Source organism: Cheilinus undulatus, linkage group 5 (genome assembly GCF_018320785.1).
Source record: "Cheilinus undulatus linkage group 5, ASM1832078v1, whole genome shotgun sequence".
Classification (NCBI taxonomy): domain Eukaryota; kingdom Metazoa; phylum Chordata; class Actinopteri; order Labriformes; family Labridae; genus Cheilinus; species Cheilinus undulatus.
This window is the reverse complement of record NC_054869.1, coordinates 8,134,059-8,147,887: the sequence shown is the minus strand read 5'-3', so window position 1 is coordinate 8,147,887 and position 13,829 is coordinate 8,134,059. Positions and strand designations below refer to the sequence as shown.

The 13,829-nt window shown below is 41.9% G+C and overlaps 1 protein-coding gene across 1 annotated transcript in view; it reads left to right on the top strand.

Annotated features, from left to right (window-relative positions):
• Window positions 1-13,829, top strand: part of galnt9 (polypeptide N-acetylgalactosaminyltransferase 9) — a 204,809-nt gene that overhangs the window by 43,210 nt on the left and 147,770 nt on the right. The window contains exon 3 of the mRNA XM_041788115.1: window positions 9,316-9,482. Within this exon, the coding sequence (XP_041644049.1) occupies window positions 9,316-9,482 (167 nt within the window). The remainder of the gene's footprint in view (window positions 1-9,315; window positions 9,483-13,829) is intronic.

Here is a 13,829-nt window from a genome sequence, read left to right as displayed (position 1 = left end):
TTCTCCCATAATTCATTGCTAGTGAAAGTGAGGTTGACAGTTTATGGTTAAATGTTGACCTTGTTCGGCCCTCATTTTTGACCCCAATTCAGAATTCGGCCCCTGCTGTGGTTAAGTTTGGCATCTCTGCTGTAGGATGTGCACTTCCTTTAACCTCTTTTTTAAAATCATGTTTAGATATTTAAATTCAATACATGATTCTTTGCAACTTCATTAGCAAGCTTGTGTTAATATTCATTATGCATTCATTTGAGTTCTGATGGCATTGTTATCTAAAGTAACCAGGTAAATTTAAATGGCATTGATTAAAGTTTGAATGCTAATGTATGGGTCTACCCTGCATCCGGCAAAAAGTGGGAAACGTCGCTTATGAATCTCTTTAGCTGAGAATTTCTGTTATGATATGCAAATCGTTTGCCATATAATTTCCCAAGCAAATAAGATACCATCTGTTTTGTCATCCTACATAATTGCTAGTCGCTCTCTTGCCAATTCTTATTGTTGAAAGGTGAGAACCTGCTAACAAATGCCCGTCACAGACGCTCATACCCACACAGGGCAGCGGCTGTGAAGAAGAGGAGGCTAGCACTGGGTGGAGAGAGGAGGATGTAACTTTAGCAGCACGCTGGGATCCATCTGCTGTGTGGCCGTCCTCCTGCGGCCTGACCCCGTGGACGCTGCTGACTCAAGCTGACACTCCGGGTTCACCGGGGCATCAGACACAAGGAGGGTTCAGATGGTTCACAGTATGATGGAAGAGGTGCAAACCTGCTGCCTTTAGACAAAATATAGGAGCACTGCTGCACTATCATGTCGACTTAAAAAGGAACACTAAAGTTGAATATCAAAACATGAAACAGCTGAAATTATGGGTTAAAAAAGAGGGTCAGTACCATTAGGGGTGTGAAACAAAATCAATACAGCAGTGTGCTGCTGTCTGTGACACAATCATTGAACGTCTGGTGCCAATTATCAGTATTTTAATCAATAGATATCTACAGGGTTGCTGCTTCATAACTCCTCCCAGTGCTCTCACAACATACACTATATGGACAAAAGTATTTAGCCAGGTGTAAAAATTAAGCATCTAGCCATGCAGTCTCCATTTACAAACATTTGTGATACTGAACAAGTTGTTCTGAAGAGCTCAGTGACTTCAAGTGTGGTGCTGTTATGGATGCCACCTTTGCAAAATGAAGGTCTGGGATATTTCATTCCTGCTGGAGATTCCACAGTCACCTGCAAGTAATATTATTAGAAAGCGGAAGCGTTTAGGAACAACAGCAACTCAGCAGTGAAGGTGAAGACCACCTATAATCACACAGTGGGGTCAACAGCTGTGAAGGCACATAGTGCTCCAAAGTCGCCAATGGTCTGCTGATCCAATAGCTGAAGAGTTCCACAGAAACCAAGGACAAAAACAGTGCTAGAAAAGGTTTCAATGACCGAGCAGCTGCACACAAACCTCAGATCCCCAAGTCCAGTGCCAAGCGATGGATGAAGTGGTGCAGTGGAAACGTTTTCGGTGGAGTGATGACTCACGATTTTCAGATGAGCAAGTCTGGAATTGGAGGATGCCCGAAGAACATTACCTGTCTGACAGTAATATTCCAACAATGATATGAGGCTGTTTTCAAGGGTTTCAGCAAGGCCCCTTCTCTCCAGGATAATCTTCATGCTTCAGCAGACCAACATTTTCTGTTCCATCATGACTGTGTTCCAGTGCACAAAGCAGGGTTTTAGTGTCTGAGTAAAATATGATGATGAGTGGACTCAGCATGAGCTGCTGTCTCTCATATTGCTCGCTGCTATGCTAGCTGCATTGTCTACATCTAGGGAGGCGTGCGGTTAGACTGTAAAATGGTTAAATTAGTTTATCAGATTCACTGGCATGAGATCTACGAGTCGGTTAAAATAATTACCTATCATTTTTTTAATAAACACAGGCTTGAAATCCTGGTCATAACGCTCTTTTAAAGTGTAATGAACCTCCTGCCACTAGAGGCCGCTGTAGCTTCAGTTATTGGCCCCTGCCTTCCTGTTTGAGCTTCCCAGTTCACCAGAACTATGAGAAGCTCAGCAGTGGCTAAAGGTTTAGCGTAATGTATGAACAGCATGATATGACAGTTTTTCAAGAAGTAAATGGAGTAAAGTGGTATGTAGGGTTGAACTCATGTTTGACTACTCAACCGAAGTGAGGAGAGGCCACATATCAGAGCATGATAAAAATCTGCAAAGAGGAATGAAGGCTTGCGGCATTAGCTTTTAATGTTAGCCACGCTTTATCAGTCATACACACCTAATGACAAAATGATGTTGTTTCAATGTTTTATAATATTTTCTCCTCTTTAGACTAGTCGGTTAAATTAAATTTAAATGAGCATTTAGCTGAATAGGGAAATAGACGTGTAGGAACATTATTAGCTACTGCACACTACATTCATGCAAAAGTATCAGAACGTCACTGTATTGTAAATATTGGAAATTAATTTTGGATTGGATCTGTAACCTGGCACGCCAGATGGATTTGTTTCACACATCCATCTGGAACACCTCTAATAGACAGAGATTAGAAAGGGTAGAGCCTTTGAAAAACACTCGGAGGGTGATTGGATGGACGTTCTGTCTGTCACATCTTTACGGGCCAATCAGAGCAACAAAACACGTGACGTAGTCGCTACCAAGCTGCATCCCTGCCAAAGGAGTAAACTCCACAGAGAACTGCATAACGCGAACCATGGCGACTCTAGACATGTCAGTACGATTTTTGTTGTTGAAAAGAAAACAACTCGCTGCTGTTCTTAGTTCTTTTAACGAGGACATGTGGTCAAGTTCTGATAAAACTGGGGCTTTAGCAGCATCCACGCTAATCTCTTCCGCCATAATTGCACCATCTTGTTGCTGCTCGCTTACGTCATGACTTTGCCGTGCCCGAAAGTACTGCCCCTCGTCACTGATTGGTCCTTTCACTTTCTAACAGGGCCCAAATTGTTCAGACTGGAGCTTTGCAAGATGGATTCGCCAGTGAGAATCACAGAAAAGGGCATATCCATCTGCTTTGCAAGGTTGGCTAATCCGTAGTTTTAGACCTATAACTCAGGAAGGCAGAGCTCATAATACTCAAGCTTCACACTCAGGTGATCGTTGCTCCGTTATTCTGAAAATACATCCAAGGGGTATAAACTGACATGAGATTGCAGGGAATAAAAACATTTCACTTAAGGAGTATTTCTAATATTTCATCACATATTTTGATATAGCATTATGTTATTATCTTGAATATGTCAAGTTACTGCAGAAGTGCTGCGTCCTGGTATTATCACTACTGGGTTCAAGTATTGTGTGGTATTTTTTGGTAAGGTATTGTATCCTGAGTCACCCTTATATCCATTTTTAGCCAAGGTTTAGTGAAGCACTCGTTTCTGCAGTCTAATTGATTGTTCAGGATGATTAGACAGTTCTCTTGAAGTAAGATCCACACTCTGAGTTAGAACCAATTTCAGCCTCACTCGCTGCCTCTGTCACATTGAATAATCTGTGATTACAGGTGAGACTGATACAATCTGACAAATCTATATATTGTCTCATGAATACTTGTAGCATTAAGGGCATTTCACCTGACAACTGCAATAAGTGTCCACACCATCTTTCTCCATAATTTGCTCTGATGTTTGGTAAAGGACTTCAGGGTTTAACAGCTCTTTCTGAAGCACATAGATTTGTTTACACTCCCACTGATTCATGTCAATTTGATATTCTCGCACAGAACAACACTACAAGTGTTTCGTAACAGCCCAAATGTGTTGTAAATAATTCAGCCACAACAATTACAATAGCCACCTCATTATCCCGACATAATGAGTCAGCACTGCTGAATAAGAAATGTGAAAACAAAGGCAGAGGAGAGTGAAATGGGTTTGTCAGCTGTGTGCGTTCGGAGCATAATTGGAGCAGCAAGGAGAGATGCGAAAGATTTTGTCTGAGTGTGTGTTTTCACAGTTGCCATAGGAATCAGGTAAGTGCTTTCGTCCAGTCAGCTCTGTTATTGATGACTTCAAAACCACAATACATCTGAGATCAAATTCAGCATTTTCTGGAAATGACGGGAAGTTTGACTGACTCAAGATAACAGCAGTGTGAGAGTGGAGCTGGACCAAGTGAATGTCTATAACCATCAAAATGCAAGAACTTAGTCAGTGTTACTGGTAATATTTATTCACAAAGTTATTGTGGAATTATGGGGCCCTATCTCAGGGGTGTGTTTGTCTTAAAATGAGGAGTGGTCAGCCTCAAAGCTGGCAGGTACTTATCTTGAGGATACAGAAAACAACTGCGCCGTAGACCACCTGAAACAGGAGTAAACATCACCCCTTAATTCCAGAAACCTCTCCCATTGGTCAACCAGCTTGATCACAGATTACGCATCATTACTGTTGGTTGGAGTTCTGTAGTAGGCGTATTTCCTGCTCATTTGTGGACAAAAGCATTTAGCTGCCTGACCATTACACCAACAGGGACTGTAATGACATCGTACTCCACTCTTCTTGGAGGACATACCACATCATTTTGGAGTGTTTCTGTGGGAATTTGTACCCATTCATTCTGCAGAGCATTCATGACGTCAAGCACTGACATTGGATGAGAAGGTCCAGCTTGAAATCTCCATTCTAGTTCATCCCAAAGGTGCTCGATGGGGTTCAGGTCAGGGCTCTGTGCAGGCCAGTCAAGTTCTTCTACTAAACTAATTAAACCATGACTCTATAGTCCATGCTTTGCGCACTGAGGCTGGATCATGTTGGAATAGAAAATGGCCTTCCCCTGAATTGTTGGAAGCATAGAATTGCTCTAAATGTCCCGGTATGCTGAAGCATGAAGACTGGCCTTGACTTGAGATAAGGGACCTAGGCCAAACCCTGAAAAACAGCCCCATACCATTATTCCTCCTCCACCAATTTTCACAGTTGGCATAGTGGGTTTGGGCAGGCAACATTCTTCCAGCATTTTTCCACTGCTGCACAGTCTGTTGTCAGTGTGCTTTACACCAGCTCAGCCCTGGAAACCCATTCTATGAAGCTCCCCTAGGTTTTTGTCCTTACATTAGTGCCAGTAGAAGATCAGAACTCTTCAGCTATGGAGCAGAGACTTGGCATCACTTGACATTTATGCACCTTAGCAGTCGTTGACCCTGCTTTTATGAGGGACAGTGCTTTCAGGCGCGGCGGAGTCGTGACATAAGCAAGCAGCAGCAAGAGGCCTGCGCAATTATGGCGGAAGAGATTAGCGTGGATGCTGCTAAAGCGCCAGTTTTATCAGAACTTGATGACATTTCTTTGTTAAAAGAAGAACAAAGACCTTGGAAAATGGATGAAATTTCATGAACTGTTAACTGCATCACAGCACCATGCTGAAAGTCACTAAACTCTTCAGAACAACCCATCTTGTTTCACAAATGTTTGCAAATGGAGACTGAGTAGCTAAGTGCTTGATTCTATACACCTGTGGTAACAGGTGTGATTGAAACACCTGGACTGATTAATAAACATAAAAATAGCTGGGGTTTGATGAGGCTGACACCGACAATAGCTGGTAAAAGTGGCCTTTATTCACAGAACAAACCTGCTCTGACTTGAAGCTTGAGATTGAGAACATAAACTCCATCAAACGTTTATGTTTGATAAACGTTAAAATTTGGTCATTTTAACACCAGACTGATGTAACCTCTGCTACTCTCTCCACCCCCCACCTGCCAACAAACATCCCCCTGCTGGTTGTCTGAAAGAATGCAGGTTTTAGACACTTGTGCAATTCCATGATTTTCTTCATGACGGAGGCATTGCCATCATTTTATTTTTAACTTTTTACTTTTAACACAGGTGAGTGTATCCCCATATGGATCATAGAGAAATCTGAAATAGTTTTGGATTATCTGACAGGAAAAAGAAAGTTTGGCCTGTCTACATCCAACCACTCAAACTCCTATCAGTATGAATGGACTCCCACAGCAGTTGAGGATGAACTTAGTGTGGCTTTTGGCTGGCTGGAGGATAATCCATTTTCGCACTCTGACAGGATCTGGCATCCCCTCTGACCATTAGTAACAGGAGAAGAATGTAACAGTATAACCACATCTATCTTGTACATTATCAAAGCCAGACTTTGCTTCAGTAATTACACCCTTTGATATTTTTTTGCAGCCCTGATCCCTCCCCTCCTCTTCAGGATGAATCATCTTGATAATCATCTGACCTACAATTTGTTTCATTATTTGATTAGAAATTTAGAAGGTTTGATGGTTTGTCTTTTCCATTACTACACTAATCTTCAAGTTATTTGCTGTGCTTTATGTTAAATGCTTTATTTGCATTCACAGAGAAGAAGGGCGTCCCAAACCTTGTTGGAATGAAGGGGTTGGATGAAGGGGCACATGACCCTGCAAACTGAGATTTTCCTGAAGCGCACTCCGCACGTAATGTCATGGGAAATCTCCCAGAAACTTTCCAACTTATAAACAAGATTTGGAAATTATGACAACAATCCTTTGTCATGGTTAAGTGTTGTTTCAGTGCATTGTGGTCCTTTTGATTTTGAACAAGCATCACTTATAGTAATGTCTCAAATTGTCAGTGCTTCTGTTTACGCAATGCTGTCAACTGTTACTGAGCTTGTAGAGTTGTTCCATTTCATCGGGGGTTCATGGGGTTAAACTTAGAAATGGGACAGAGCGCTAGTGTCTTGTTACTGATGGCATTCAAACTCCAACTGATAAAACTGCAAGACTGTTATGTGCCTCTCAGAAACATGAAGATGCAATTCCATGCAACAGAATCTAGTTTTCCACAGAAGTACTCCAAGTAACACTGAGCCAACATAAAACTAGCATAAGAGAAATCCTCAATAAAGAGACATGCAAGCTTCTGACTGGAATTCTCCTAAACTTTCAGATTTAAAATGACGCTTCTCTTCGTAAGGGAAACGTGCTCTACTAAATGTGACCTGGTCATGAACCTGTCAAGTAAAGGATTCTCACTTTTTCTGTAACACCCTGGAGGAAAGTAGCCTACTTTTACAGTTTCAGTATGGAGGCTGTACTGCTGCAGTAAACCGCTTCCAGGTCTGGGAGCTGAAGTTTCACCATCAAATGAATGTGGACCTTTTTATGATTTCTCAGTAGAGTGATTTTTTCCTCATGCTGGTTTTGTGTTCCAGGATCCAGATTGTTTTTAGAGAGAATAAAAAGACAGCTTGCACCATGAGACCACTTTGGAAATATGAATCTGAACGTTTCATTCAGTTGTTTCACCAGTTTTCATAGTTATGCATGAAGTTGACTTAGGTTATATTCATCTACAGACTGTTCTAGGTGACTTTACAACCTCTCAAACAGGATTAACTAATCAAATTAATTACATCATGTTAACCACCAGATGTGCCACTTCCTTACTTTCTCTGCATGCTGCACCAGTGTTGATCTGAACCTCCATTATGGTTATCAGACAAAGATACATATGTATGCTCTAGGGAAAACTCCAACACACAGTACATATTTCATCTGCTTTGTAAGAAAGATTGAATAATTGTGTTTTTTTACATTTTTAAAAATAACTTTTCTTTTTATGTCAGAATTCTACAGAGCCCCAGACATGACATGGTCAAAAACAATTAAACTGGGGCCACAGTATAGCTATAACATGCACAGGAAATATAATTCATGGCCACAAAACACTCAACATCTGGCTTTTTGAGCCACATGTTGAGTAAGTGGCTCTTTTGCGATGATTTGTAGCTCTTTTATGTCTTAATTTGAAATATTATTCTCCTGGAAAACCATAAAAAAGGGAAACTTTGCAAGTCACATTAATCAGTTTGTTTCCCACAATTATAAAGTTGGCTCTAATTGTCAACCAATTTTTTCCCCCTTTTTCCATTTTTTGCCACCTGTAATCCATTTTTACTGCTTTAAGACCACTTTGGCCACTACTTTTTGCCTATTTTTGCCACTTCTATCCCATTTTTGCACTTTCCCACCAGTTTTTGCCTCTTTTATCCTGCTTTTTGAAATTGTCCCCCTTTTTGCACTTTTTTTTGCCACTTTTCACTTATTTAAACTGCTTTTTATCACTAAAGGCCACTTTTTACCCCATTTTTGCCACTTTTCACCATTTTCCCACCTTTTTGCTGCTATTTGCCTGTTTTAATCACTTTTCACTCATTTTTTCCCCATGTTTTTGCTGCTTTTTGACCATTTTTGCCACTTTTACTTCATTTTTTTGTCACTTCTTACCATTTTTTGCCACTTCCTTCCCCTTTTTTTACTTTGCCCATTTTTGTCACTTTTTTTGCCACTTTTTAAACTGGTGATTGTTCTAAACATGTATAGGTTCACATTTCAAATGTCAAATCAAAACTTCATGAGCAATAACAAAATTTCTTCTCATAAAAGCCATGAAAAACAAATCGGTTTTTGTGTTTTTCTTCTTTTAAACTGCTGACAATTCCATGTGATGTGCAATAATCATGAACCAGATGTTGAAAAGTCAAGTTCCTGGGAAAAGGGACCAAAGCTCTCAGACTTAGGGTGTTTCCTGACTATTTTACAGCCATAATAACAAAATATGTCCAAATCACCATTTTTAGACTCAGCAGGTAAAGGGTTAAGCTATAAGAAGGTTGATATTATGCTCATCTTTGCTGTGGATTTTAGGCCTACAGCTAGTGCAGCATGAAGACAGTAAATGTGGTATAAATACTTACAGTTACTGAACTCCATCGCTGGGAGGATTTTGATTGCTGTTATTACCTTCAAGCCATGCAAGCTGTTATTTCATGTTTTCAGTGAGCTAACCAGCATGTGGTTAGCTTAGTATTTGGATTTGAAACTGGGCCAGAAGGCTAACAGGCCTTTCTGGCTGCATTTCAGACTTAAAGCTTAGGGGCTAACTTAATTAATCAATCAGTTTTTATTCAGAGCCCAATCTTAAGACTCGTCTCAGAACACTTTACACAAAGAGCAGGTCTAGATCACCCCGTTTGTCATGTTATTTATAGAAACCCAGCATGAATACACAATGAGCAAACACTTGGCAGCAACAATCACCAACAGTGGGAAGGAAGAACTCCCTTTTAAGAGCTGTAAACACTGCCCTGGCTGTGATATTATATTTATAATACAATGTTTAAAATAATATCTGTATTCTTCTCTCACTTTTGGCTTAAAGGGAAAGACATGACTCATATTTTTATCATGCAAAGAACGCCTTATGTGTTCATCAAAAGAAACTAAATACTTTTAACACCCTGCTCAATCTTTCATTTCAGGTGTAAGCAGCTGACGTACCCAGAGGACCTTCCTCAGATCTCTGTGGTCTTCATCTTTGTGAACGAGGCTCTGTCTGTGATCCTTCGCTCTGTTCACAGCGTGGTCAACCACACGCCGGGACACCTGCTGAAGGAGATCATCCTGGTGGATGACAACAGTGACAGTGGTAAGACCTATTAGGAAATGTGACCAGCCTTTTACCATTTTCTCCTGCTGAACATGCTCTTCATGCAACATTCATTGTTGGCAGTCTTGAAGATTCTTGTCTCTTTCTGCTTGTTTCTTGTGTATCTGCACATACATTAAATCATGAAACCTGTAGACGATGCAGTATATCATTGTCTGCTCCTGCAGGTTTGCTTATTCAGCTCTGACACTCGCCCTATTTATCATGCTTTGTCTCCTCTGCTGGAATGTAAACTAAGGCGTCATCCACAAATGAGTTAGAGGGATGTTTTTGGACTCCTGCTAAGGAAGTCAGTCTTTGTGATGCTGTCTTTACATCAGTGCTTGTTTTTGCTTTCATGACACCGTTTTCTGATGTTTCTGTGTCTGTTTGGTATTGTGAGTAACAGCTGAAAGGATAGGGAACCCCTGAGGGTTAACTCTTGAACACCAGCTTTAAAAATAGCTGAAAACAGTGAAAAGAGGATGGGCGGATCTTGTCCTGTCTCTTTCTAAACCGCTGTGTACAACTGTCTCCATGGCAGAGTGGGAAAATGCTTCGGTTTTCTCCACACTATGACGCCCACAGCAGCTGACGGTGCTCGGTTTCACATCCCAAAAGCTTTCCTGCTTGGAGAGGAAGGGACAATGAACTAGATTTCAGACGACACTTGGCCCTCCTTCACTTGGCGCAGAGTATCAGGCCTCCCTCCTGCAGGCTGGCAGAGAAAAAGGGAGCATGAATAACATACTGAGAGAAGGCTGAGCAGGAGTCACCACTGGCACATCACTGCTCTCTGCTGAGTCTGTAACTGCTTCCTATTAAACATGGAGCGTAAAGAGCCGGTGACGAGACAGCGGCTGACCTCTCATCACATTATGTCAGTATGCAGCACACGTTGAACCGGAGAGGGCTCATTTAATAGATTTTTGAGGGACATGTCTTTTTTTCACTGTAGAGATAGAAATTTCCTCAGACATTATTCAATTTGATTGTACCTCTCCCTCATCCTATGAAGTGAAAAGAGTTTGAAACAGCCCTGGAACTCATCTGTCAAGATACACATCTTGCCGGGGTTGAGGTTGTGGAGGGCTTGAGCTGATCCTAGCTGTCACCGGTCGGGAGGTGAGGTACACCCTGGACTGGTCACTGGTTGATCACAGCGCTGACATACAGGTGCATTCACTCAAGAAATTAGAATATCATGAAAAAGTTTGGTTTTCTTCCTGGGAATTACTTCAAGAAGTGAAACTTCAGTTTCCATCTCATACAACGTTAAATGTTTCAAGACAATAATCAAAAATCCATGATCTCAAAATACTAGAAAATCACAAAACATCAGGATTTATAATATAGAAAAGCTGAATTTCTGAAGAATTCTGCTCATTTATGCTCTCAGTAATTGGTTGGAGCTCCTTTTGAACTAATTCCTGCATCTCTGTGACGTGGCATGGAGGCAATCAGTCCGTGGCACTGCGTGTGGCTGGTTGCCCTGATGGCAGCCTTCAGCTCCTTCTGGATTGTTGAGTCTGGTGTGTCTCATTTTCATCTTGACATTTCACCAGAGAGTCTCTATGCGGTTCAGGTCAGACCAGTTGGCTGGCCTACCAAGCACAGTAATACAATGGTCAACAAACCAGTTTCTGGTAGTTTTGGCTTCACTGTGGGCAGGTGAAAAGGAAATCAGTATCTCCATAAAGCTTTTCAGCAGATAGAATCATGAAGGTCTCTAAAATCTCCTGGTAGATGGCTGACAGTGTTGACACTGGACTTGATAAAGCAAAGTGGACTAACAGCAGCAGATGACATGGCACCTCAGACCATCACTGACTGTGGAAATTTTACACTGGACTTTAAGCACCTTGGATTCGGTGCCTCTCTGATCTTCCTCCAGACTCTGGGACCTTCATTTCCAAATGAAATGCAAAATTTACCTTTGTCTGAAACCAGGACTTTGGACCACTGAGCAAAGTCCAAGTCTTTTTTTCTTCTTAGCCCAGGTGAGACGCTTATGGGGTCTGTGGTTCAGGAGGGGCTCCACACTAAGAATACAACACTTACAGTCCATTTCCTGGACCATCTATGTGTGGGGGCCCTTGATCCACTGACTCCAGCATCAGTCCAATCCTTGTGAAGCTCCCCTAAGTTCTTGAATCTGCTTTGTTTGACAATCCTCTGAAGGCTGTTGCTTGCACTCCTTTCCTCACCACACTTTTACCTTCAGTCAATTCATTCATCTGAAAGCTTACGTCATGCATATCGGACCCCAAACGTAGCTGTCCGCGCTGTCTGCCGGTTGAAATTACTTCTAAAACTTATCGATTACAAAATAAAATGTGCAAGAAGTGGAGCTGACGAACGAACAATGTTTACTTACTTTAATTACTCGATCCAAGCCTGTCTTCAGTTAGTTTGCATTGCATTACGTAACTTTATTGCTAACGGGGCCGTTAGCAGCTTAGCAGGTCCGTCCCTAATAACGGCCCCACTTCCGTTGTGACTTTGTTGTTGTATTTTTGTGCTGTTGTGGAATCTGTTTGCCTCCACGCTGTGCTGAGTTTATGTATCCATGCGCGGCGCTGAGTGTTTGTATTCATGCGCTGCAGCAAGTTTTTGTATTTGTGTTGTGAACTTTTGTTTTTGTGTTTTTCTCAAATGTCGTCGTGTTTTTTCTTTTTGCAAAGCGTTTTGAATTTCCATTCGTGTGAGCCCAGCAAACTCCTGAAAATGTCCAAGTGCCCACTAACACCGCCGTCAAAGTCTTGAAGACAAGCAGCTCTCTCCATGTTAAGCAGCCAAGACTCCTTCTTGAAACATGCTGGCTTCTGCATCTTCCATTAAGAAGTATCAGCTTCTTAAATGAAAGGCAGCTTAACACCCAAAGGCATAAGACAGTGGGGCTAATTTTATTATCAGGCCAAATGCCTGAAAAGCAAAAGTGGGAGATAGGGGAAGCTTGGTGTCTGAAATCTCCCTGTGTGCACTGCTGACCATAAAGACTCGACAGCTGGACATTCCCAAAACAGAGGAAATAATGAACCAAAACTATGCCATCACAAGTCGGGAGCATTCTCGGACATCTTTGCAAATCTGACAGTCACGTAAGCTCAGCATAAAATCTTCTGTTGAATAATCTTATACCTAACACATTTGGATAAATGGATGTCAGATCTCCACATGGAGGCCCACTGAGAAGGAGAAAGGGTTATCTTAAGGTCATGCTCCCAAGCCTCCTGAGTGAAAGTGCACACCCTGTGGGTGTCAAACGACAAGCAAGAAACTGTGCGATGGGTCAAAGTTCCATATAAAAAGACCTCATCCTGTACACGGCAAGAAGCAGATTCTGCCAGGAGCCTTCTTGCTGTGAGGTGACAGGGCTACACTCTTAACCGCTGAGTAGACTCCACTGAAACTCATTTGGCGACATTTTTAGGGATGTAGCATGATTTCCAGGTATCTAAATAGTCCTTAAACTATAAAAAATTGAAGGTTTCATGTGACTTTTACCGCTTCTGAAGCTATGTTTTTCTATTACAGTCACAGACACCAGGTTGTAATGTGGTACCGCTAGAGAGTGGCAACTTCTTTCTGTGTGCCACCAGCCACCACCTCATAAAAGGAGTACAGAACAGTATGGTGTCAGTCTGTTGGTTCATCTAAAATGCAAAGAAACTATTTTTGCTTCTCTTCAATTAAGAAATTAACTCTTTTATTAAACAATGGTGTTGACTTGTAGAGTAGGGATGCCCTCTGGAGGACTCTGGAGATCTGCAGGATCCCACGTTGGCTCTTCCAGCAGAGAGAGTGCTGTGAAGTGTGGTGGCTCCACCTCTGACTTCTACCCAGTTGATTCTGGGGTGAAGAAACACTCTTCAGTACCTGTATGGACTGGCTAATGGGGCCGGTAGTGGAGGGAGCAAACTGTGGATTGTCATCTGAACTTTGCTGATGATGTTGTGACCTTTGCAGAGACTGTAGATCTCCTTGTGTAGGCTCTAAACTTGCTGAGTGAGGATGCTGAAATGTTAGGAATGTGTGTCTCCTGACTAAAACAAGGATGCAGGCATTTAGGGATGCCTTGGATGCTTCTGTTAAATCTGTGGATAGAGAGAGCATAGAAGTTGTAGAGCAGTTTGCCTACCTTGGCAGTCTAATGCATCGATCTGCAAACTGAAAGACTGGGATCAATTGCAGACTTGGTTCACTGAGCAAGACAGTGTGGTGTATCTGAGCATGCAGACAAGAAAGACTCAGACAAAAGTCAGAGTGTTTCTGTCCTCGGTTATCTCTGTCTCATTATACTACTGCATCGCGGAGGGGGTTGGGAGGATACCTGGAGAGATGGGG